General features: G+C 43.3%; 1 protein-coding gene across 1 annotated transcript in view; it reads right to left on the bottom strand.

Moving 5' to 3' along the window:
* Positions 1-18,824, bottom strand: part of PRKG2 (protein kinase cGMP-dependent 2) — a gene marked incomplete at its 5' end in the record, with an annotated part of 77,125 nt that extends 58,301 nt beyond the window's left edge. The window contains one exon of the mRNA XM_083367142.1: positions 18,307-18,824. Coding sequence (XP_083223268.1) covers positions 18,307-18,824 — 518 coding nt within the window. The remainder of the gene's footprint in view (positions 1-18,306) is intronic.
* Positions 18,825-25,551: the final 6,727 nt, after the last annotated feature.

Raw genomic sequence — 25,551 nt, 5'->3', positions numbered from 1 at the left:
AGAGAAGGAAACTTAATATTTATTGCAAGACTGATGTCAGCCCTCCCAGATAAACCTGACAGGAAACAAGACCAGATTACGGATAGTCCTCAGCTTACGACCACAACTGAGCCCAACATTTCCGTTGCTGAGTTTTTGCCCCATTTTACGACCTTCCTTGTCACAGTGGTTAGGTGAATCACTGCGACTGTTAAATCGGTAACACGGTTGTGAAGTGAATCTGGCTGTCAACGCTGCTCATGTCGGACGTTCTTGCTTTGACAATAAGGTGAAGAAGCAGCTATTTTATATTTCTACTTGTGTATCACTTTTAGAGTTAAAAGTTAGATGAGGAAGGGAGGGGGAAGGAAGAATGTGCATGGAGGATTAAGTTAGACATAATAACATAGTAGCGGGAACATTTTCAAGGTTGAATGTAATAAGAGGTGATAAGAAAGAACTGGGGCTTAAGCTAAGGAGGGAGAACTGACCCTTCAAACTAATTGGAGAATGTGATTTATGACAGCAACAAAAGGAGGGAACTATGTTTTAATATTATTGTGTTTAGGGGAGGGGAATCCAGAGGGATAAGAACTGGGGGTTAAGCTAAGGAGGGAAAACTGACCCTTCAAACTAAATGGAGAATGTGATTTATGACAGCAACAAAAGGAAGGAACTATGTTTTAATATTATTGTGCTTAGGGGAGGGGAATCCAGATTACAGCTTTACCCAAGCATTGCCGATGTTATATTGCTCTAATAAAAGACTTTTAAGGTAAACAATGCCTCAGAGTTCTTTGAAGAGCTCATCCATCGGAAACTTGACACTGGCTTTTCCATTGACTTGACTGGTCAGAAGGCTGCAAAAGGGGATCACGTAACACACACACCCAGAACACTGTAACCGTCATAAATGAGTGTTGGTTGCCAAATGTCTGATCATGTGCCCATGGAGATGGAGCAATAGTTGCTCAGTATGAAAAATGGTCATAAGCCGCTTTTTTCAGTGCCGTTGTAACTTTGAATGGTCACTAAATGAACTGTTGTAAGTCAAGGAAGTTCTACTTTGCTGTAAGGCTACATTAACAGAATCATGCAAAGCTGAAGGCATAAACTTCCCGCCTCAACTTTTAACTACTCAGTCCATTTAGGGCGGGGTTTTTTCCTAACATTTCTTTTTCTGACTGTCAAGCGATTGTAGGATCCTGCCTCTCTTCTCTGATGGTTTGCTAAACAGCATCGTCTCCTGTCTTTCCCCAAGCTTATTCATACATTCCAATTTCACCCATCCCCTTTCAGAGTGGAGCCCCATATCTCACTGAAAGGGGGAATGGGACAACTCATCACAGCCAATTCATCACAGCCAACCTGCCGCGGGACAGCTCGCCATGGACAACCCCTCCCCCCGCGGGACACCTCGCTGCGGGACAATTCAACAATTCAATTATTTTTAAAAAATTAAACATTTCCTTTAATGTTTGTCATTCGCCTTTCATTTCGTCCCTCCTTTGTCACCTTTTCTTTAATGATTCTATGCCGCTGTTTCTTCGATATGAGTGTAACTCTTGTCCTGCGGCGAGTGGCCCATAGCGAGCTAGCTCTGGTGAGTTGGCTTTGATGAGCTGGCCATGACATGTTGCCGAAGGCCCCCCGAAAAATCAAGTGAAGCAATTGTACCACAGAGAATTCTAAGAAATATTTCAACATGTGTGCTTAGTTTGCACAAGGTGATAGATCTCATCATTCCTTGTGGATCAAAACTGCATCTCCAAGAATGTACAGTATTTCCATATAGCTGTATCCTGCAGAGGAAGATCAATATTGGTGCTCAAGTTGTCTTTCAGGAGAGGTAACGTTGACCTTCTTCTTACAAAACCCTGATATATTTCTATGTCTACCCTATGCTACTCTGAGAGAGTTTTAAATTCACATTACATCTCTGGAGCAGCGTTTCTCAACTTCAGCAACTTTGAGATGTGTGAATTTTAACTCCCAGAACTGCCACAGCCACCATGCCAACAGTGTGCCGACTGAAGAATTCTGGGAGCTGAGGTTCACACTTCCTGAAGTTGTCAAGGTTGACAAACACTGCTCTAGGGGAAACAAAGCTATGATGACAACGTAATGGTAAAGGTAATCATTTCCAGAATCTAGCTGTGTCCGACTCTAGAGGGCAATTCTCATCTCCGTTTCTTAACCAAGGGAGCCAGCGCAGTGGTGGGATTTAAATATGTGAACAACCGGTTCTCTGTGTGGATGCCACTTCCGGAAGTCCATTCTGGGCCTGGGCAACACAAAATTAGCTACCGGTTCTGCCGAAGTGGTGCGAACTGGCTGAATCCCACCACTGAGCCAGCGTTGTCCTAAGACCCGTTCCGTGGTCAAGTGGCCAACATGACTATACCCTGAGACACACAGAAAACTGTTACCTTCCCACTGAAGTGGTGCCTATTTATCTACTCACATTTGCATGCTTTTGAACTGCTAGGTGGGCAGGAGCTGAAGCAAGAAATGAGAGTTCACTTTTTTCAGTGCCATTGCAACCTTGAGCAGTCATTAAATGAACTGCGAGGATTACTTGTCCTGCAAATCTCCTAGAGCAGAGGCCCCCAACCTTTTGGGCATCAGGGACCGGTTACATGGAGAGAGCTTTTTCCGTGGACTGAAGAGGAAAAATGGTTTTGTGTGCTGCCTGCATCCCACGGATGGGGCTTTGCTTGCTTGTGCAGCCCGGTTGCTGGCATGCCATGGCCTGGTACCAGTCCAGAGACCAGGGGTTGGGGACCCCTGTGCTAGAGATATCCCACAGATCATAGGATTATACTTTTCTGGTTATTCTGATCTTTTTCCTGCCATCCCTGCCCTAAAGCTGCTAATAATTTGACAAGAAAAATCAGACAGCTTAAGTCATTCAGCTACAGAACAATTATTTCAGCGCCCAGAAAACAATGCAGCAATTTTCAGCAGCATCCAATACATCCAAAGTCAATGCTGCTGTTCTAATTATGACAAAGGACCAAGGCTCTAAAGCAAAAGCCATTCATAACTGTGTCAGCTTCAAAATATGAAATGCTGGAGGGAGTTGATAGCAAAGACAAAGTGCTTAACAGAAGTTCCGGGAGTAGCAGGTAGCAAATAATAAAAGAAAATACAAATAACCTAGAGTGATTTTCTTTCTTTCTTTCTTTTTTCATTGTGATGACTCCATGATTAAATTCACAGAAAAGAATCTGGCAAAAGAAGATACCATATTGCTCCCATAATTTATGATTTATAGAATTATGGAAAGTTGAGTGGCTTCGTTACTTTGCACAATTAAAAAAACAACAAATCAATTCAAATGCTGGCAATCTATACAACTGTCTACTGCTACAGTTCCACTTCAGAGTTCTTTTATGTTGCAGAATAACTGTTATCGTTTAGCCCCGATGCCTAAAAAAGTATACTGTTCTTGATGTGATCTGCACTCCCCAAACATAGAGGATCTTGCTAAGAAAAGCACAGGAGACTTAAGTGTACAATGGTTAGTTAATAATCTGGTTGTTTACACATCCATACTAACATTATGGTTGACTGCAAACCCAAATACATCAGTAATAGGTCACGTCAAAAAAAATATCTAAGTCAATGTACCTACTCATGAATTGCATTTCCATCAACAAGGAGACTGCCTCTCAAACAACCAGCTTTTATTAAATTTTATTGTATGTGGAGAGTTTTCTGCTGACTTCTTGTTCACAGACTTCATTTTAAAATCAAAGGGAGGTAATTCATGGTCTGTGGGGGTCACTGGTGCTCTCTGAACTGGGTTGTTTTCTTGCAGATCTTTCATTACCCAGCTAGGTAACATTATCAGTGCTAGAAGGGACCAAAGTTTGCTCTGTGTGTGTGTGTGTGTGTGTGTGTGTGTGTGTGTGTGTGTGTATTGTGTGTGTGTTAAATGCTTGTTAACTATTTAGATTACCTTGCTAGGCCCCAAACATGGGACAAATCTTTATTTCCTGTTTCGGCCAAACCGAAGGCCATCCACAGGCAGTAGTCACAACAGTGACAGCTCATATTTGTATAAATTTTAGATTGCTAACAAAGAATTAGACTGATATGCATTTGTTTTCATCAGTCAGACTGATGAAAACAAATGCATATCAGTCTCCCTTTAATTCTTTGTTAGCAATCTAAAATTTACATATGTGTGTGTGTGTGTGTGTGTGTGTGTGTGTAAATTACTAACAAAGAATTAAGGGAGACTAAGATGCATTTCTGACTCTTTAGTCTTCATCAGTCAGTCATACCCTTCTGAGATTCGAACCTGGGCTGATTGCATATTAGGCAGTATTTTTACCTCTTGAGCCACAGGATCTCTCTCGCTCTCTGTTAGCTTTCTGCAAGGGGAGATATGAGTCAAATGTTAACTATTTAGATTACCTTGCTAGGCCCCAAACATGGGGCAAATATATATATATATATATATATATATATATATATATATATATATATATATATATATATATATATATATATATATATATATATATATATATTCCATTTATATCCCGCCCGTCTCCGAAGACTCAGGGCGGCTTACAAGCTTAGCAGTAGCCTTCATTCTATGTATATGCCTGCTTATTAGGGCTTTCACACACCCCCAAGCGGCATTATTACAAAGTCAGCTTAATTGCCCCCAACAATCTGGGTCCTCATTTTACCTACCTGGGAAGGATGGAAGGCTGAGTCAACCTTGAGCCTGGTGGGACTCGAACCTGCACTAATTGCAGGCAGCTGGTGTTACTTAAGGAGGCATTAGCCCACTGCTCCACCAAGGCAGTATATATATAAAGTGGCAAGGCCCTTGTATATAAACAGATAGCAAACCCCACTCCCTTCTAGAACTGATGAGGTTACTTAGTTGGGTAACGAAACGTCTTCAAGAAAACAACCCAGTTCAGAGAGCATCAAGGACCTCACAGTGCAACCTTGAGCTACCAATATTCTCTCTGGAGTAAGAATCAGAATCAGAATAGAGCTGGAAGGAACCTTAGAGGTCTTCTAGTCCAGCCCCCTGCTCATGCAGAAGACTATACCATTTCAGACAATTGGCTATCCAGTCTCTTCTTAAAACCTCCAGTGATGAAGCACCCTCAACTTCTGCAGGCAAGCAGTTCCACTGGTTAATTGTCCTCGCTGGTAGGAAGTTTCTCCTTAATTCCAAGTTGCTTCTCTCTCTTCCATCTGTTGTTTCTTGTCCTGCCTTTTGCTCTTCTAGTTCGATCTTTAACTCAACTCCTCACTGCTTTACCAAGGCAGGTTTTTTATGTCTATTCTTTCAAAGGTTTTGTAAATATCAATCTCAATTTCAGCAATTTCATAGGGAATTTATAGCAAGAAGTACGAGTTCTCTGACTGCCCCTGTTCTTTCTCTAAACAATTAAAACACCCAAGAGCTGATATAATCTATTAACAGTGACAGCATGAGGCTGTCATCACAAGTAGCCACTGACGGATATATCCTGAATCATTGTAATTGCCACTAAAACCCATCTAAGGCAGTGGTCCGTTCCAAATCCTGGAGTAGAAAGTTGTATTACGCTGTTAAGAGGAGAAACATTTTCTCCTGTCCTTATATTTTGGACTTTACCTCCAATCAGTAACGGCAAGGCTTTTGGGTGTTGTAGTTCAAAGCCTCTGAAAGATCTATGTCAGGGGTCTTCAAACGTAGCCCTTTTATGACTTGTGGACCTCAACTCCCAGAATTCCTCAGCCAGCCCCTGACCTATGTTATCTATCTCTGAACTAAATATTTTTTTCGCCACAAGACAAAGGGACACGAATCCTTGTATCATTTTTGCTACTCTGCTCACTGCTTGCTTCAAATTCCTGCCAATGGGTCTGTCCATGGTTACCTAACATAAAGGTAAAAGTAAAGGTTCCCCCGCACATGCGTGCTAGTCGTTTCCGACTCTAGGGGCCGGTGCTCATCTCCGTTTCATAGCCGAAGAGCCAGCACTTGTCCGAGGACGTCTCCGTGGTCATGTGGCCGGCATGACTAGCACGGAATGCTGTTACCTTCCCACCGGAGTGGTCCCTATTTTTCTACTTGCATTTTTACGTGCTTTCGAACTGCTAGGTGGGCAGAAGCTGGGACGAGTAACAGGCGCTCACTCTGGTACGCGGCACTCGGGATTCGACCCGCCAAACTGTCGACCTTCCGATCGACAAGTTCAGCGTCCTAACCCACTGAGCCACCGCGTAACATAAGCCCATTAAAATTGAGAAATCACATCAGTGTTTCTCAACCTCAGCAACTTTTAAGGTGTATGGACTTCAACTCCCAGAATTCGTAGCCAAGCATGGTGGCTGGGGAATTCTGGGAGTCGAAGTCCATATATCTTAAAGTTGCTGAGGTAGAGAAACAGTGCATTAGACTTCTTTATCATTCATTTGCAAATAAGCAAAACTGAACCCAGAACTAATTTAATAATAATTATGGTGGTGGTGGTGGCGGCGGAAGGGACCTTGGAGGTCATCTAGTCCAGGCAGTCATTGCTCTTTAGCAATTATGTATATCTACTATGACTGCTTCCGGAACAGTTTAGCGAACCAAATCTCTACATCCCATTGAGGAAAAGTTACCCAGGGATTAATAGAACAACATGCTGTAAAATGGTCTCAGAAAATCACACAATGCATTAACATCTCTAGGGAATGCCCTGACAGTGAACAATCACTTCTCATTTTGTAATTTGATTTATTTCCTTCATTATTTTTACAGCAGAGCTGACAATGAAGAATGGCAACGATAAAAGGTTAGGAAAATACCACGGCAGCACAGGAATCTAGATGGAAACTTTGATCGTTCGGGTGCTCCCGATTAAAAGCTGTAAATAGGCCACAATGTTCCGTCAAAAAACAAAACTCATCAGCATGCATTAACCCATAAGCAGTTTTTACTAAGGAACAGCGGAAACAGAATAGAAAAAAAAAAGAAAAGGAAAGAATTTGTATTGAGTTTGGCCAGCTCACTCAATCTGATCTCTAGGGGACCCAATTCCAGGAATTCAAATGGAGAAAAAAACTATGTGAAAATGAATAAAAACTTTAAGAGCAGTCTTGTTTTTCTTAGTTATGTGTCCCAAAGGTGCTTTTCCAAAAGGCAACTGGACTTTCTTGGGCTTTTTCTTTGAAAACGGTTAGCAACCACCACGACCTGGATGATTGAGGATCTCCATAGACTCTTAGTTGTGTGATTTATAAAGGTTTTTTTTTCCTGACACACATAAAATGCACGCACACAAACCACCATAAGGAAGGAAGGAAGAAAAAAAAAGTCAGCTTTCAAGGGAAGGCTAGATATTTTAATAGGAAAATAGCCAATTTTAATTAGCCCCATCCTCCCCCCACAATGAAACGGAGGACTCCTTCCAAGCGTATCAGGTGAGTTCTCGTCTCCTACTTAGCCACAAAAGTAACACAGGTAGTCCTCGACATACAGCCACAACTGGGATCAGAATTTCTACTGTTAACCAAGGTGGTTTTAAAATGACTTGCACCTGATTTTATGACCATTTCTTTTGCCATGGCTGTTAAGCAAATCACATTGGTTGTTAAATGTATCAGGCTTCCCCTGTTGACTTTGCTTGTCAGAAGCTGGCCGCAGATGGTGATCACATGACCGCAGGACATTGCAAATAATACAGATGCTGGTTGCCAAATACCCAAGTTTTGACCACATAACCCTGAAGACGCTGCAATGGTCATTAATTGCAAGGATCCATCATGTGTGTGAATATAATATAATATAATATAATATAATATAATATAATATAATATAATATAATATAATAATATAATATAATATAATATAATATAATATAATATAATATAATATAATATAATATAATATAATATAATATAATATAATATATATATATGTGCAAATTATTCAAATTGCTAATAAAGAATTTGGGAGGCTAAGATGATCATTTCGAACTATTTATGTTCTCATCAGTTAGTCATACCCTTTATCTGAGATTCGAACCCGGGCTGATTATATATCAGGCAGTGTTTTAACCTCCTGAGCCACGGGTTCCTTCTCTCTTATATTAGCTGGAAGGCAAGGCAAAAAACCTTGACAAATACTTAAACATATATATATATATATATATATATATATATATATATATATATATATATATATATATATATATATATATATATATATATACGCGGTGGCTCAGTGGGTTCAACTTGTCGATCAGAAGGTCGGCAGTTTGGCAGGTCGAATCCCGAGTGCCGCATAACAGAGTGAGTGCCTGTTACTCATCCCAGCTTCTGCCAACCTAGCAGTTCGAAAGCACGTAAAAATGCAAGTAAAAAAATAGGGACCACTATGGTGGGAAGGTAACAGTGTTCCATGCGCCTTTGGCGTCTAGTCATGCCGGCCACATGACCACGGAGACATCCTTGGACAAGCGCTGGCTCTTCGGCTATGAAACGGAGATGAGCACCGTCCCCTAGAGTCGGAAACGAGGACTTCCTGCATTTATTTGATGCCTTCATAAAACAGACCTTCAGACTTCTAGTCTCTCCTCCCTGCTTCATCCTATTTTTTATGTTTTCCTATAGGAGAAAGCTTATAATAATAGTAAGGATTTACTGCAGGCATTTCATTCTTCTTTGTTGGCTGAAGCTTTTACGATTCTTTGGCGAGTTCCAGATCAGATGCTGGATGTCTCAGAGAGACACAATCCACGTCCCATAATTCTGAGCCATCTCCCTATCTAGGAGCGGCACTAAATTCTACTTAGCCATATGAGACAGTGCTAGGCTGCATTAACAGAGGGATAGAATCAAGAACACATGAAGTACTAATACCACTTTACAATGCCTTGGTAAGGCCACACTTGGAATACTGCATCTAGATTTGGTCACCACAACGTAAAAAAGATGTTGAGACTCCAGAAAGCGTGGAGAGAAGAGCAACAAAGAGGGGATTGGAGGCTAAAACATATAAGGAACAGCTGCTGGAATTGGGTATGTCTAGTTTAATGAAGAGAAGGACAAGGGGGCCATGACAGCAGCATTCCATTATCTCAGGGGCTGCCCCAAAGAAGAGGGAGTCAACCTATTCTCCAAAGCACCTGAAGGCAGGACAAGAAGCAACGGATGGAAACTAATCGAGGAGAGAAGCAACCTAGAACTAAGGAGAAATTTCCTGACAGTTAGAACAATTAATCAGTGGAACAACCTGCCTCCAGAAGTTGTGGGTGCTCCAACACTGGAAGTTTTTAAGAAGAGATAGGACAACCCTTTGTCTGAAATGGTATTGGGTTTCCTGCCTGAACAGGGGGTTAGACTGAAACCCCTCAAAGGTCCCTTTCAACTCTATTATTGTTATTGTTATTTCATTTATTCAGAATTAGTCTCCAACAAAACACAACTTACTCTAATGGACTAAAGTTTGACAACACCGTCAATGGAAGAATGGATGGTGAAGATGGTGGAACGTGTAGAGATGGCTAAATTCACTTCCTTGACTGGAGGAAAATAAATACAGGTAGTCCTCAACTTACAACCATTCATTTAGTGACTGTTCAAAGTTACAATGGCACAGAAAAAGTGACTTATGTCAGTTCTCACACTTATGACCATTGTAGCATCCTTATATCAAGGGATAAAAATTCATACTTTTGGCAACTTCCATGTAGTTATGACGGTTGCCATGTTCCAGGGGTCATGTGATCACCTTCTGACAAGCAAAGCCAGTGGGCAAAGCCAGATTCCCTTAACAACTGTGTTACTAACTTAACAATGGCAGTGATTCACTTAACTGTGGCAAGAAAGGCCATAAAATGGGGCAAAATTCACTTAACAACTGTCTCACTTAGGAACAGAAATTTGGGGCTCAGTTGTGGCCTTAAGCTGAGGACTACCTGTCTACATTTATAACTGACCCCTTATTATAGACCTTTTGCACACAATGGAAAAAATGTATTTATGAGTTGTGGTTTTGATGATTAGGAAAAAAACCTAGATAATAGAAAGAATGGGCTTCCTTTTGCACTCACAGAGTAAGACATAACTTTGAAATTGTACTTATATTTGCTGCAAAGGTGAGAATCGAACTGCTGAGAGTCGGCAGAGTTAGCCTGCAATACTGCATTCTAACCACTGTATTACTCATCTGATGATATTTTACAGGAAAGCACAATGATGCGTGCGTTTTGCTTCATGAGTAAACATTTATAGAAAGGAACTAACTGCACCAGGAGAGTTTTTAATGGCGTTAATTTTTCTGTACATACATTCTCTATAGTAAATAGGTCTGCCAGTAGAAATAAACATTAAAAAGAGAATTGTTGGCTTGAGGTCGGGGAGATAATAAGGAAGTCATAATTTGGAAAAACAAAATAAGCGCTCAGTTCATTAGAATAAGTTTTTCAAAATATTCTTTTATGGAAAGTTTTACAAAGGGCATAAAAACTAACACCAACTTCTAAAAAGTAAAAGTAAAAAGATAGAATAGAAGAGGTTGGTGGGAATAGGCTGACTCTGTAAACCCGCTTAGAGAGGCTGTAAAGCACCGTGAAGTGGTATATAAATCTAAACGCTATTACTATTGCTAAAGAGGAAATGACACAAGCGAAACTAAAGAAGACAAATACACAATTCTCTTGGAGAATTTTCCAAGTGAAGTCACTTCAAGCGCGATCTCAATGCACCCAGAGAATCACATAGAAAAAGAATGTACACCTCAAGATCTTCTTATCCCTCACTTTTCTTGAAAAGTAAAGAGAAAGTTAGGGGCAAGTGAACGTCCATTCAAACTCCAGCTACAGGGAGTCCTCGACTTATGACCACAAGTGCACCCAAAATTTCTGTGGCTAAGCGAGACATTTGATAAGTGAGTTTTGCCCCATGTTGCTTCCACAGCTGTGAAGCGAATCACTGCCCTTATTAAGTTAGTAACATGGTTGTTAAGTGAATTTGGCTTCCCCGCTGACTTTGGTTGTCAGAAGTTCGCAAAAAGGGATCACGTGACCCCAGGACACTGGAACCATCATAAATATGAATCAGTTGCCAAGCGTCTGAATTTTGGTCACATGACCGCAGGGAGGCTGCAATGGTCGTAAATGTGAAAAACAGTCACGTCACTTTTTTCAATGTCGTTGTAACCTCGAAAAGTCACCAAATGAACTGTTGTAAATTGAGGACTATCTGTAATAGGCATAGCACCAAGACCAAATAGGATCTCTGCCTATCCTGTTAATTAGCCCATTATCATATATTCCGATAATCAGAAATGGTGATCCAAGACTGGAGATATCCATTAATTTGGACCTTCTGCACAGATATCAGAGATCTTTGGATCAAACTGTAACTCCACTCCTCCTTTCTCATCAAAGGCAAGATTGCTTTATGAACTCAACCCAGCCTGGACAAATGATGCCTGTCATGAAATTCTAGACCATAATATTGGTCCTTCCGAATAAATGTGATCATGGAGCAGGCATGTATATGAAACTAGCAGCCTTAGTCCAGTGCAAAAAAACAGAATGTTCTAAATCAAGTTTTATAGCTTCGCTTTGGACTGCAGCACTGATGGCTCACAGCTGTCATTATTCCAGGTCCTGCTTATAAAATATAGTTATACATTCTCAGATGAATAAAACACCTCAGATTTAAGATCATGTTGTGTAGACATCTGAGGTTATCTAATGATACTTCCCAATTGCATGTCTTATATGCAGTGGTGAAATTCAAATACATGAACAACCTGTTCTCTTATTCGATGCAGACCTGGGCCTCCGAGGCCTACAATGGACTTTCGGAAGTGGCATCCACGTACTTCCAGTGGGCTGTTCTAGGCCTGGGAGGTCTCCTCCAGGCCTCCGAGGCCTAGAAGGGACTTCTGGAAGTGGCATCCATGCCCTTCCGGTGGGCTGTTGTAGGCCTGGAAGGCCTCCTCCAGGCCTCCGAGGCCTAGACTGGACTTCTGGTAGCCAGCCCATTCTCCGAATAAAGAAAGATTTAGCTACCGGTTCTGCCAAACTGGTGCGAACCAGCTGAATCCCACCACTGCTTATATGGCCTAGAACAGGGGTCAGCAACCTGAAAGAGTGAAAGAGCCACTCGGAACTGGTTCCCTCACAAAAGGAAAAACTGGGAGCCGCAAAAAAATGTGTGCACATGCGCATACATGCGCACATGCGCAAAACGGGGTTTGACTGAAGAGCCAAGGCAAGATATGCACTTACCCTGCATATTTGAATTGATTGGTTGAACTTTTTTAGTCCCACTTTTTTTTTTGAACTGCACATGGTAGAGGACTGGGAGCCACGGGTTGCAGACCTGTGGCCTAGAAAATCAGGAAATAATAGCATATACAAAAAAACAAAATAGTTATTTCTGTATATGACTTTGTAACAGACTAGGATGTGTGCTGATATAATATTTACGATGATGTTATTCACCTGGGTAATAAAATATCTGGAAGCAAACAACCAAGCTCAGAGACTACTAAAAACACCACAGTTCAGTGCTGAGCTACAGAAACTCTCATCTTCTATTGGTCCCTCCATATATTTATGTACATTAAGACCTTTCTCTTATTGCCTCATCCATCCCATGTGGAAGTAAAGAAGGGTTATTTCTGTGATGACACACACAAAGTATACATTTTATTTGTCATTATTACAAAGTCAGCTTATTGCCCCCAACAATCTTCTTTCCTACCTCCTTATTGATATTATTAGGATTATTATTACTCTGTTGCTTTGCATATATACTGAGAACTTCTGCATTTGAGACAAATTCCTTGTGGGTCTAATTACATTTGGCCAAATAAAGTATTCCATTCCATTCCATTCCATTCCATTCTATTCTATTCTATCCTATCCTACCCTACCCTACTCTACTCTACTCTATTCTTCTATTACATTCCATTCCATTCTATTCCATATAGGAGACAGTGTAACATTAGTGTTCTGTACCAGCCTACTACCGGCCCTGCAGATAAGGCAGGGACAACCCCTTTACAATAAGGCAAAAGGCTGGAACTAAGCCTGCCAAATTTATGGACACAAAAGCAAACAGAGCAAAACAAGACACGAACCATGAAACAGGAGCTATTCAAACAGTTGCCTTCAGCAAACCAGCCCTCCCACACATTCCCCTTTTAAACAGTTCAGGGCGTGGCTTCTCTCTGCCTCCTTCCGAGGTGCCCCATTGCCTTCCTCTGTTTACTCCTGCTTGACTGCCTCCTGCGTCAGGCGTCCTTGAACAGGGCCAGCTGTGGGTCATCTTCATCCATGCTGTCAGGCTCACACAGCTGGGTCTGCGTCGTAACCAGATGGGAGGGGCCTGGCTGAGGGCTGTGTGGAGCCTCAATACTATCCTCAGCAAGCTCTCCAACACCCCCCTACTCCTCCTCTGAATCGTCTGACCCAACTGTCGAACCCACAGGCTGACCCTGAATCACAACAATTAGGACAGCTAAGAACAACTAATCTCCTCCCATCGGTTAGGGATGAGTGTAATGAGACAAGACAAGACAAGATGAAGGCAGTGCCATTGGGACGTGACGGGAAAAAAGAGGCTGCCAAGAGATATTGGTTCTGTGATTGGGAGGTTGTGAGAAAAGGCCCTCATGGTCGCAATAGCCAGTAGTGGACCATCCCGACCTACTAAAAGTCTCAAACACAATATTTAGGAGTGAATGAAGCTGTTTGTTATCTATTATAATCACTGGTTCTACAGGCATAATGTTTGTAGAGATTCCTCCTCCTAAATCTCCGATGTCGGAGAAACCAGAAATAGTCGGGTTAAGAGACAGGTACGATGAAGCATGTTTTTATACTGAACAGACTCTCCAACGCCTAAAGAGTTGGTTGCTTTTTTAATTGAATTGTCAGAGGGGCCCATAATTAGAAGACTGAAGAAACACCACCATAAATATCTCACCCCGATGGTGGTATTTTTCGCATTTAATGCTGTCGCATTCAAACAAAGGGTAACTCCCTTTTAAAAAAATATTGTTATGCTTTGCACTCTTGATAGACCTCCCTCCCCCCCGCCCCAGGAGGTAAGACGAGGAGATCCCTGGCCTTTCTGAAGCCTGCTTCCCTTTTCTCTGTGGTCTATATTTCCTTCTCATGGAGTCCAAATTCCTTACAGGTTTTTATTTATATAATCTCTCAAAAGTTCCTTTCTCTTTGGGAGCTGAATACACCACACACTGACCCATAAGAGTTATCACCTGTTTCCATAACAACACAGAAAAATTATCATTATGTGTCACAGAAGGCAACTAATATTTCGGTTTCTTACCCACGTAGCTCCTAAAAAACTGGAAATGGATTATCACCTAACTCTGACTTGCTCCTGACCAACTAATTTCCCCTAAACCAGAGGTGGGAAAGTAAACAAGGGCCAAATCTAATGGGGCGGGGGATGACACAACCAACACCCTCATTAACAATTAAAAGCTACACACAGCCAGAAACTATATAAATACAACATACAGATCAATAAAGCAGAGGAGTTCCTCTGGATTTTACTCCGCTAGTTGTGGCAGATTACAGGGGGCGCTGCTCACCTCTGTTTCAAGGCCAATGAGCCAGCAGTTTGGAAACATGCCCACAGTCATGTGACCAGCATGATGTCACAGAACGCCGTTACATTCCTACCAAAGTGGTACCTATTTATCTACTCACATTTGCATGCTTTTGAACTGCTAGGCTGCCAAGAGTCAGGGCGAGGACGGGAGCTCACCCCATCCCACGGAGCTCGGGTCTGCTGGCTTCTCAGCCGGCAAGCTCAGTGTCTTAACCACCGAGCTACCGTGCCGTTCACCTAGAACAGTCCAGTGGATATATTTTGGAAGAGAGAAATTTCCTGACGATGGGTTCCCGCACAAGCCTGAAAACTTTGAAAAAAAAAGCTTTGATCCCAGTGACCGACTCAGACTGGATCCTGCAACACTGTGGATGACACAGTGTTCACATATACTACAGAGGACTTCTTGTCTGAACTGTGTTCAAAGCTTAAAATTCAACATTCATATACTTCTTGCCTTAAAATGACAGGAAATATCTCCAATGTTCAGTCACCAGGGAGGATTGGCGTAGGGGCATGAAACTGGCCAGGATTTGCTGGTTGCCCAACCTGACTTAAAAGTCTAATAAAGTGATTGCCAGTTCCAGTGTGAAATTCTGGCAGGGTATCATCTCTCAGAACTAAAACTTCCAGGAGCAGATTAAATATTTATTCACTCCAGAAGTATGATTTAAAAAACAAAACAAAAAAAGTGTGTCCGCCTGCCCGTTTGATAGGTGATTTCTTATAGATTTGCTGTCCTGAAGATATTCTGACCTAAGCAATCCTAGGGCAGATGAGGCCCCTTGAAGCAACAAAGCTTCTAGAATACAGATAGTTCTTGACTTACAAACATTTGTTTAGTTACATACAAAGTTACAACAGCACTTTTAAAAAGGTAACTTACAACTGGTTTTTTTACACTCATGACCGTTGCAGCATCCTCATGGTCACGTGATCAAAATTCAGAGGCTTGGCAACTGACTCATATTTATGACGCTGGCCGTGTCCCAGGGTCATGTGATCACCTTTTGCGACCTTCTGACAAAGAAAGTTGATGGGGAAGCCAGATTCACTTCACAAACGTGTTACTAACTTAACAACTGTGCCGACTCCCTTAACATCGGTGGCAAGAAAGGTCGTAAAATGGGGGCAAAACTCACTTAACAACTGTCTCACTTAACAACAGAAATTTTGGCCTCAATTGTAAGTTGAGGATTAGCCGCAATGTTTTTCAACCTCAGGAACTTTTAAAGTGCATCATGGATTTCAACTCCCAGATTTCTGGTAGGAGAATTCTGGAAATTGAAGTCCACATATCTGAAAGTTGCCAAGGCTGAACACACTGTGCTGGAAGAGCAGGAGATGTGATGAAAAAAGAAGAGCAATAAGAACACAACCAACCGGGTGCTGTGGTACGTGACAGGGCAACATCTTAAACTAGTTCATGTGATTTTAATTATGGTACATTAACCTCTATTTATATTTGTGCATAAATGAAAAATGTAAAGAAGAGGAAGAAGAAGAAAAAAAATCACTTTGTAGAAGCTGCATAGCTTTGCTGTTTGAAATCGGTTTTTTACTTGGAAATGGCTTTGGTTGAACAACATTTCTAAGCCTGGAATAATATTTGTTTTTTTTTTCCTTCTGCTCTCTTGCAAGCATCAGCTATAAAAACAAGCCTATTGTGTACATGCACCATAATTATCCTAAGTTGCAAAGATACAGATCCATTCCATTGGCAAAGAGAGAGAGGGGGAGGGAGGGAGGGAGGGAGAGGGAAAGGGAGGGAGGGAGAGAGAGAAAGATAAAAGAGGGAGAGGGAGGGAGGGATGGAGGGAGACAGAGAAAGAGAGAGAGGGAGAGGGAGAGGGAGGGAGAAAAAGAGAGAGGGAGAGAGGGAGGGGGAGAGCGAGGAAGGGACACAGGGAGGGAGGGACACAGGGAGGGAGGGAGGCAGGGAGGGGGAGGAAGACGGAGGGAGGGAGGGAGGGAGAGAAAGAGAGAGGGAGAGAGGGATGGAGGGAGAGAGAGAAAGAGATAGGGTAGAGGAAGGAAGGGAGGCAGGGAGGGAGAGAGAAAGAGAGAGAAGGAGGGAGGGAGGGAGGAAGAGGGAGAGGGAGGAAGGGAGAGAAAGTGAGCGGGAGGGAGAAGAAGAGGGAGAGAGAGGGGGAGAGAAAGAGAGAGAGGGGGAGAGGGAAGAAGGGACAGGGAGGGAGGGAGGCAGGGAGGGAGAGGGAGAGGGAGGGAGGGAGAGAGAAAGAAGGAGGGAAGAAGAGAGGCAGAGAGAGGGAGAAAGAGAAAGGGGGAGGGAGGGAGGGAGAGGAAGAGAGAGAGAGGGAGAGAGAAAGAAAGAGAGAGGGGAGAGGGAGGAAGGGAGGGAGAGGGAGGGAGAGAGAGAAAGAGAGAGAAGAAGAGAGGCAGGAAGAGGGAGAGGGAGAGGGAGAGAGAGAGAGGGAGGGAGAGAGAGATCTTTACAGGGACCGTAATGAAAACACAAAGTATAAGGCACACATTTAGAATCACTCCAGTGGACTTTAAGCCAAAGCAGCCCACGGTTTCTTCATCTGGAAGAGCCTTTTATAAGTAGTGAGTTTTACATTTAAGCGCTGGTATTAGCTTTTGTGCACCAGTCTGAACAATCAGCTCTTCTCCCTGCTTTCCTCTTTTCATCCATGCTGGCTCAGGAATTCTGGGAGTTGAAGTCCACGAGTCATAAAAGAGCCAAGGTTGCCTACCCCTGCTCTATGAGGTTAGTTGTTTTCTTGCATACATTTCATTACCCTAACTAGGTAACATCATCAGCAAGAAAACCACCAATCTCAGAGAGCACCAAGGACTCCTCAGAACTTTAGAACTTTAAATATGCAACCTACATTTCAACGCTGGGCTCAGTACTTAAATTTTAGCCGTCATGTAGAAACTACTTGAGAAATAGAAAAATAAACACCATTCCACCTAATACATAGCTGATATTCTATACTGGGTTTTTCAACCAGTTTTTGCCCATCATCCTTAGCCCTATTGGACAGATGACTTTCCCAAAACACATTACACCGTGGCTTGATACGTGCAAACCAGGTTTCAGCGACCACGGCACACATTAAAAATGAAATTTAGTTGCTTCCTCTCAAAGTGTACACATACATAACAAACATTTAAAACATACTATATACAACATATGTAGAGGCCTACACCAGGGGTAGCAACCTTGGCTCTTTTATGACTCATGGACTTCAACTCCCAGAATTCCTCAGCCGGCATGGCTCAGCTTGGAAACCTCTCCCTTTCCCCTCAGCGTGGCTGGCTGAGGAATTCTGGGAGTTGAAGTCCACGAGTCATAAAGCAGCCTAGGCCTAGGCCAGGGGTAGGCAACCTTGGCTCTTTTATGACTCGTAGACTTCAACTCCCAGAATTCCTCAGCCAGCCATGCTGAAGGGAGAGTTTCCAAGCTGAGCCATGCTGGCTCAGGAATTCTGGGAGTTAAAGTCCACGAGTCATAAAGAGCCAAGGTTGCCTACCCCCTGCCCTAGGACAAGAGTAGAAAAGCTGGCCTTGAAAGGCAGCGTCAAGATAGACTTTAAAAAAAAATAAAGAGCATGTTTGATTTTTCACATTATGACAGCAGCTGGCTAGAGTCATCCCGAGTAATCATTCTGGTCAATGCACAGCGTGATGTGCTAAGCGCACCGGTTCTCCCATACTATGTGACTGGGGCAAGAAACACGCGCTCACCTTGAGGCTTTTCGGACTCTGGCTTTTTCGAAAGAAAACCGAGGCTGCTCACTTAGGTCATATGTTCGGGTGGTCGGCTCTGCGGATACCCCTTCCTTGGCTCCCCTCCTCCTATTGCTGCCTGCCACTTGGCTGGCCCTGGGTATCTCTGCAAGGCTGGGGAAGAGGAAAGGATTGGTCCCTTGCGTGACCACGACATCTTGTAGCTTGTTCAGCTGGATGCATTTGCACTTGAGCTCCTCGGTCAGGTCTCCGATGGTCTTCGTCTGCTTGGCGAGTTGCTCCTGAAGCTCTAAGATGTGATAGTTCCTTTCATGTAATTCTTCCTCCTGCCTCTTCAGTTCCTTCTCAAGCTCCCAGATCTTGCTTCTCAGAATATCTGCAGCTCCTGTTATTGTACTGATGCTCAAGCCCGGGTCTTTCAGGATCTTGCCGCAGCTGGAACAACCAAAAGGACAGGTTCCGACATGGCTATCTGACCTCTTCAGGTACCTGGGTTTCACCGAACCATTTCCCATTGGGGCTGGTGACCTAGCCAAAGAAAACAGATTAAACCTTGTGGCAAAATTGTAGGAAAGGGTGGGGAGTGTCATGGGAACAATCAGAGGCTAGACTGGATAGCTGTTGATCCGGGATAATATAAGGTCTTCTCAAGGTCCCGTCCAGCTCTTGCGATTCTGTGAAAGAATTTTTCTAAACCATCTATTTCTTTTTCTTTCTCTTTCTTTCTTTCTTTCTTTCTTTCTTTCTTTCTCTTTCTTTTTCTTTTTTCTTTCTCTTTCTTTCTACCTCTCTCTCTCTCTCTATTATCTTTCTGTCTGTCTGTCTATCTATCTATCTATCTATCTATCTATCTATCTATCTATCTATCTATCTATCTATCTATCATCTATCTATCTATCATCTATCTATCTATCATCTATCTATCTATCTATCTATCTATCTATCTATCTATCTATCTATCTTATCATCTATTTATCTAACTATATTTCCTTTTAAGAACTCAGTATTATAGAAAGTAATAATTATAAGTAACTTTTCCTCAGTATGACTTGTTAGTAAAATAAATAAATGTAATGCAAAGAAGCTTGTTTGGCAGACAGAAAAAATACCCAATAAATATTACCAAGTGAATAGCAAGGAAATAAAAAAATTCCCTATAATGAGAAAAGCTCCTGTTCCTGTGAATCAGCCAGTATATACTATATCTATGTGTACGCTAATTCATTTTATTTGTATCCCACCTTTATTATTTTTACAGATAACTCAAGGTGGCAAACTTATCCAACACGCCTTATTCCTCCACTTTTCCCCAGAACAACAACCCTGTGAGGTGGGTTGGGTTGAGAGAGAGCGGCTGGCCCAAAGTCACCCAGCCAACTTTCATGCCTAAGGCGGGACTAGAACTCGCAATCTCCTGGTGATTGGCCCCAAATCACCCAGCAGGCTTTCATGACTAAGGCAGGTCTTGAACTCCTGGTTTCTTGTTTTCTAGCCTGGTGCCTTAACTAAACAGCAGAACGCTTTTTTGCCAACCACATCAAACCAAAAGCCTATGTCTTTTGCTGAACATTTTAATTACAGCTTTTTCATACTCAGACTTAGATTCTGAACTCAGATGATTGGCAGAAAAATCAAATCAAACTTTAGAAATCTAGGACTGGAGAGGTGAGCTGAAGAGAGAAACCATTTCCTTAATCCTTGTAAAGGAACTGACAAATTTTAAGGAGAAAATGTACAAAAATTTCCACATCATACAGGTTCGTTTTTAAAAAAAACAACAACAAAAAACCTGGGAAATCTCTGCAATCAACAGAGCGCTTTGCAAACCTAAATTGCGGAGTTAGAGAGACAGAGACTGTCAAATCTGCAAATGCCAAAGTAATCAAACAGCCAGGTGTGTGTTCCCATCCAAACCACCCCCCTTCCTATAATTCCTACTGATTTTGCCACCAAAGGATTTTCTTCATGCTGCTTCCATCTCATTTATTGTTCAGTGCTTTCACAGGCTCAACACATCTTGGCATAATGCAAGTTTAAAAGACTTTTTTGGACAGGGTATTTTTAGTGAGTGTGTGGAAAAAAATGGAACAATTCATAGATCCTGACCACAGCATGGAGAAATCCTCAGATGTTGTGTGAATTGTTGTTTTTTTTTCCACAAGGCCAACATTTAGAGTGACCTGCTAACTTCAGAGAAGCCAAACCACCTGGATTCGGAAAAATGGATATTCTCTTGGACAAAATGTCACAGCTATAAATGCATATAACCAAATAAACGAATTATTTTTTCTCTGTGGGTTGTCTTGGCTGTGTTTCCCAAGTCAAAAGATCTCCCACATGGATACAGATAAATGATCATTTCCTGCCAGAAGGAAGCCCAAATCTAAGACCAAATTGAATCTTGAAATTTACATCTGGCTGAATTAATTGATATCTTTTATAAGGGACTTAGCCCTGATGACTATTTTTGTACCTTTCCATTATAACATCGAGCAAATAAAAATCTCTCTTTTAATTCAAACTGAATGGAATTCTCTCGTTTGTAAGTAGTCCTCGGCTTACAACGGTTCATTCAGTGACTGCTCAAAGTTACAATGGCACTGAAAAAAGTGACTTATGACCATTTTTCACACATACGACTGTTGCAGCATTCCGATGGTCACATGATCAGACACTTGGCAACTGACTCATCTTTATGATGGTTGCAGTGTCCCGGGATCATATGATTGTCTTTGTGACCTTTTGACAAGCAAAGACAATGGGGAAGCCGGATTCATTTAACAGCCGTGTTACTAATTTAACAATTGCAGCCATTCACTTAACGAATGTGACAAGGAAGGTTGTAAAATGGGGCAAAACTCACTTGACAATTGTCTCACTTAGCAACAGAATGTTTGGCTCAATTGTGGTCGTGAATCGAGGACCACCTGTAATGCAGTTCTCTCCCTGACTTTGGACCTTGATTGATCAAAATTAACTGAGTGAACCTCTAGAGCAGAGAGAGGGAATTTGGATCAGTATCTCCCATCTCTTGGTCCAACAGATCCACATGTCCCACGTAAAGCTATAAATTAGTATTTCTAAACCTCAACACCTTCAAGATGTATGGACTTCAATTCCCAGAATTCTCCAGCCAGTCTGAAAGTTGACATCTACACATCTTAAGGATGCCAAAGTAGATTAACACAGATCTACAATATCTAAAGTTTTTTCTGTTTTTGGTAGAAATGCAGCTTTTAGTGAAGCAAAAAGGAAACAGTTCCTCATCCCCAGCTCACGTGCTCTAAAATGTTGGGGGGGAAAAACCAGAACCCCTTATGACTTGAACTTTTCCAGAAGGATCCATTGCATCTGACATGAACATTCATACATAAACTGTTGCTAATGTTTCCTCAACCTACTACATTTCAGTTTTACTGGATGGTAGTGATACATGGAGGGACGCGGTGGCTCAGTGGGTTAGGACGCTGAGCTTGTCGATCAGAAGGTCGGCAGTTTGGCGGGTCGAATCCCGAGTGCTGCGTAGCAGAGTGAGCGCCTGTTACACGTCCCAGCTTCTGCCAACCTAGCAGTTCGAAAGCACGTAAAAAATGCAAGTAGAAAAATAGGGACCACTACGGTGGGAAGGTAACAGCGCTCCGTACGCCTTTGGTGTCTAGTCATGCCGGCCACATGACCACGGAGACGTCCTCGGACAAGCGCTGGCTCTTCGGCTTTGAAACGGAGATGAGCACCGGCCCCTAGAGTCGGAAACGACTAGCACACATGTGCGGAGGAACCTTTACCTTTACCTAGTGATACATGATGACTGGGCGAGCTGAATCACCCCATACTGGAGAAATTGGACATACCAAGTAAACTTGTAGTGATCACCAAAACTTTGGCTTGCACAGAGAAATAAAAACCTTCCGTCTATCTCTTTTGCTACGGTGCTAGTTAATTAACCAACAGAGGAACCCAAATATGAGATGAAGTCACATCAGAATTTCATCTTGTTTCTTCTTCTACCCACAAGAATCAATAAAGACACTGGTGACCCAACTCAAATCAACCCCCCCCCCCTTCTCCACTGTTACATCTTGAGAGTGGTTTGGCTTATCATCCTTGCACCCACCGATAGAGTGAGACAGTCAAACAGAATGAATACTCCTATTACATAAACTTGATTTATCTCCGTACTCTAAGCCTAAGGCATGGAGAAAAGGGAGAAAAACTATCCGGCATAGATTTACATCTCTTTGATGGGAATTATTCTGATCATAGTCTCTTCCTTGACATTCTTGTCCAATCATCTCCTCCAAAAAAGGTATAAGGAATCTATTGCAGTTTTGAAGGGGGAAAGCCTGAGATGCAATCCGTTATGGAAAGAAGAGACCGCAATTCAGTGTACACAAAAACCTCCTCTTACACCGACAAAATGAAGCATTTTTGCTCATGGTCTCCTGCCGGAGTCAAGTGCCGAGAGACACGGGACTTCTGTGGTTCTCTGAACCTGGCTGTATTTCGAGCGGCAACATGGGCTACCCAAAGCCCACCAACCTTGAAGTGAAGCCTACTTCTAGCCACGGGGGGTCCTGAAGCGAGGCGTAGGTGCCCTTCCAACATAGGGCTGCCGGCACTTGGCAAGCAAGCATCTCTCACCCAGAACCTCTTCCTTAACCCAAACTGGAGCTATAACATGGGGAAGGCGGGTGCACTAAAACATTAGCCTGGTGGATTGTTCTTACAATCGTTAACAGTCAGGTCAACTACTAACGAATTGTTCTCCAGGGGTCAATCCTTCCGGACCCCCCCCTCCCTTCCCCCTCCAGTCCTCGCTATCTATCCGGTTGCATTCCCACGACATCCCGCTGCACGTTAACCACGGCGCGCTCCTCCGGGCTGGATGGAGGCAGCGATCCCCAAGTGAGCGTGAACCGGAGAGTGCCGTCCCCGAAAACGGAGACAAGCTGTCCCGTGTAAAGGAAGGGGGCCGCAGCTCGTGCCCCCCCTCGCCCCCGCCGACCGGCTCGCCTGCACTCCCCCCCTCTCCAGCCCAAGCAGGGGATGCACACAGCACCGCGGCGCCTCCGTCCTACACGTGAACTGCCGACCGGGTTGGCGGGCGCCCCCCCGACAGTCCCCTTCTTCCAGCGCAGGCGCCCGCGTCGCCCTCGCCTCTCCTTCCCGCAGCTTCGCCGCCTTCGCCGCACTCACCTGCCCCGCTCGGGCGGTCGGGCAGCCCTACCCGCGCCCCGGCCGCTTCCTTCGCCGGTCCCTGGCGCGGAGCAGCAGCGGCAGCAGCAGCAGCGCCGGGCGAGCGAGCGAGCGAGCGAGGGAGCGAAAAGCAGCCAGGCGGGCAGGCAGTGCGCAGAAGGCGGGCAGCGCGTCTCGTGGGCACCGCCGCCGCCGCCGCCGCCCCGACTGCTCAGAAGAGCCGAGGAGGACCGTCAGGCACGCAGGCGGCGGGGGGGAGGGGGGGCCGGAGGAGGAGGGGCGAGGCGAGCGAGGGACCGGCCCGCCCGGGCTAGGAGGGGAAGCAGCGGCGCCGGCTCGGGCCCGCGCGCCTCGGACCGGCTTGTTTACGGCTGGAATGCGCGCGGCACCCACGGCGCCAGGAATCGGGAGGGCCGGCTCCCTGGGATTCACACGTGCTTTGCTGAGTGGGATGGCTTGCTTGGTGTGAATGCGGTAGTCTAAATAGGAGGGGCGTTCTTTCTTTCTTTCTTTCTTTCTTTCTTTCTTTCTTTTTCTTTCTTTCTTTCTTTCTTTCTTTCTTTCTTTCTTTCTTTCTTTCCTTCCTTCCCTTTCTTTTCCTTCCTTTCTTCTTTCTTTTCCTTCCTTCCCTTTCTTTTCCTTCTCTTCCTTCCTTCCTTCTCCTTTCTTTCTTTCTTTCTTTCTTTCTTTCTTTCTTTCTTTCCTTCCTTCCCTTTCTTTTCCTTCCTTTCTTCTTTCTTTTACTTCCTTCCCTTTCTTTTCCTTCTCTTCCTTCCTTCCTTCTCTTTTCTTTCTTTCTTTCTTTCTTTCTTTCTTTCTTTCTTTCTTTCCTTCCTTCCCTTTCTTTTCCTTCCTTCCTTCCCTTTCTTTTCCTTCCTTTCTTCTCTTTCTTTTCCTTCCTTCCTTCCTTTTCTTTTCCTTCCTTCCTTCCTTCCCTTTCTTTTCTTTCTTTATTTCCTTCCTCCCCTTTCTTTTCCTTCCTTCCTTTTCTTTTCCTTCCTTCCTTCCTTCCCTTTCTTTTCCTTCCTTCCTTCCTTCCTTCCTTTTTCTCTTCCTTCCTTCCTTCTCTTTTCTTTCTTTATTTCCTCCCTTCCCTTTCTTTTCCTTCCTTTCTTCTCTTTCCCTTCCTTCCTTCCTTCCTTCCTTCCTTCCTTCCTTCCTTCCTTCCTTCCTTCCTTCCTTCCTTCCAAGTTATAACTAGAAGCCAGCACAGGTTTGTTAAAAACAGATGCCAAACCAATCTTATTTCATTCTTTGACAAAGTGACTAAATTAGTAGACCGGCGAAATGCTGTGGACACAATATATTTAAACTCCAGCAAAGCATTTGACAACATGAGCCAGCAGTGTGCAGCAGCAGCAGCAGCAGAAGCCGCCAAAAAAGCTAATACAATCCTGGGTTGTATGAACAGAGGCATAGAATCAAAATCCTGTGAAGTATTAGTACTGCTTGACAAATCCTTAGTAAGACCGCACATGGAATACTGCATCCAGTTTTTTTATTTAATTATTTATTTATTTATTTATTTATTTATTTATTTATTTATTTATTTATTTTTATTACATTTATATCCTGCCCTTCTCCGAAGACTCAGGGCGGCTTACAAGCTTAGCAGTAGCCTTCACTCTATGTATATGCCTGCTTATTAGGGCTTTCACACACACCCCAAGCGGCATTATTACAAAGTCAGCTTATTGCCCCCAATAATCTGGGTCCTCATTTTACCTACCTGGGAAGGATGGAAGGCTGAGTCAACCTTGAGCCTGGTGGGATGCGAACCTGCACTAATTGCAGGCAGCTGGTCTTACTTAAGGAGGCATTAGCCCACTGCTCCACCAAGGCTCACAACATTATATTAAAAAAATGTCGAGACTTTAGCAAAAGTTCAGAGAAGAGCAACTAAGATGATTAAGGAGACAGAAACACATGAAGAACGGTTGCAGGAACTGGGAATGGCCAGTCTAGAGAAAAGAGGACTAGGGGGTGACATGATAGCAGTATTCCAGTACTTGAGGGGCTGGCACACAAAAAAAGAGTGTGTCAACT

This window comes from Vipera ursinii, assembly GCF_947247035.1.
Source record: "Vipera ursinii genome assembly, chromosome: 7".
In the NCBI taxonomy this organism is placed as follows: Eukaryota; Metazoa; Chordata; class Lepidosauria; order Squamata; family Viperidae; genus Vipera; species Vipera ursinii.
Note: the sequence above shows the minus strand (reverse complement) of the source record. Positions and strands in the feature narration are given on the sequence as shown.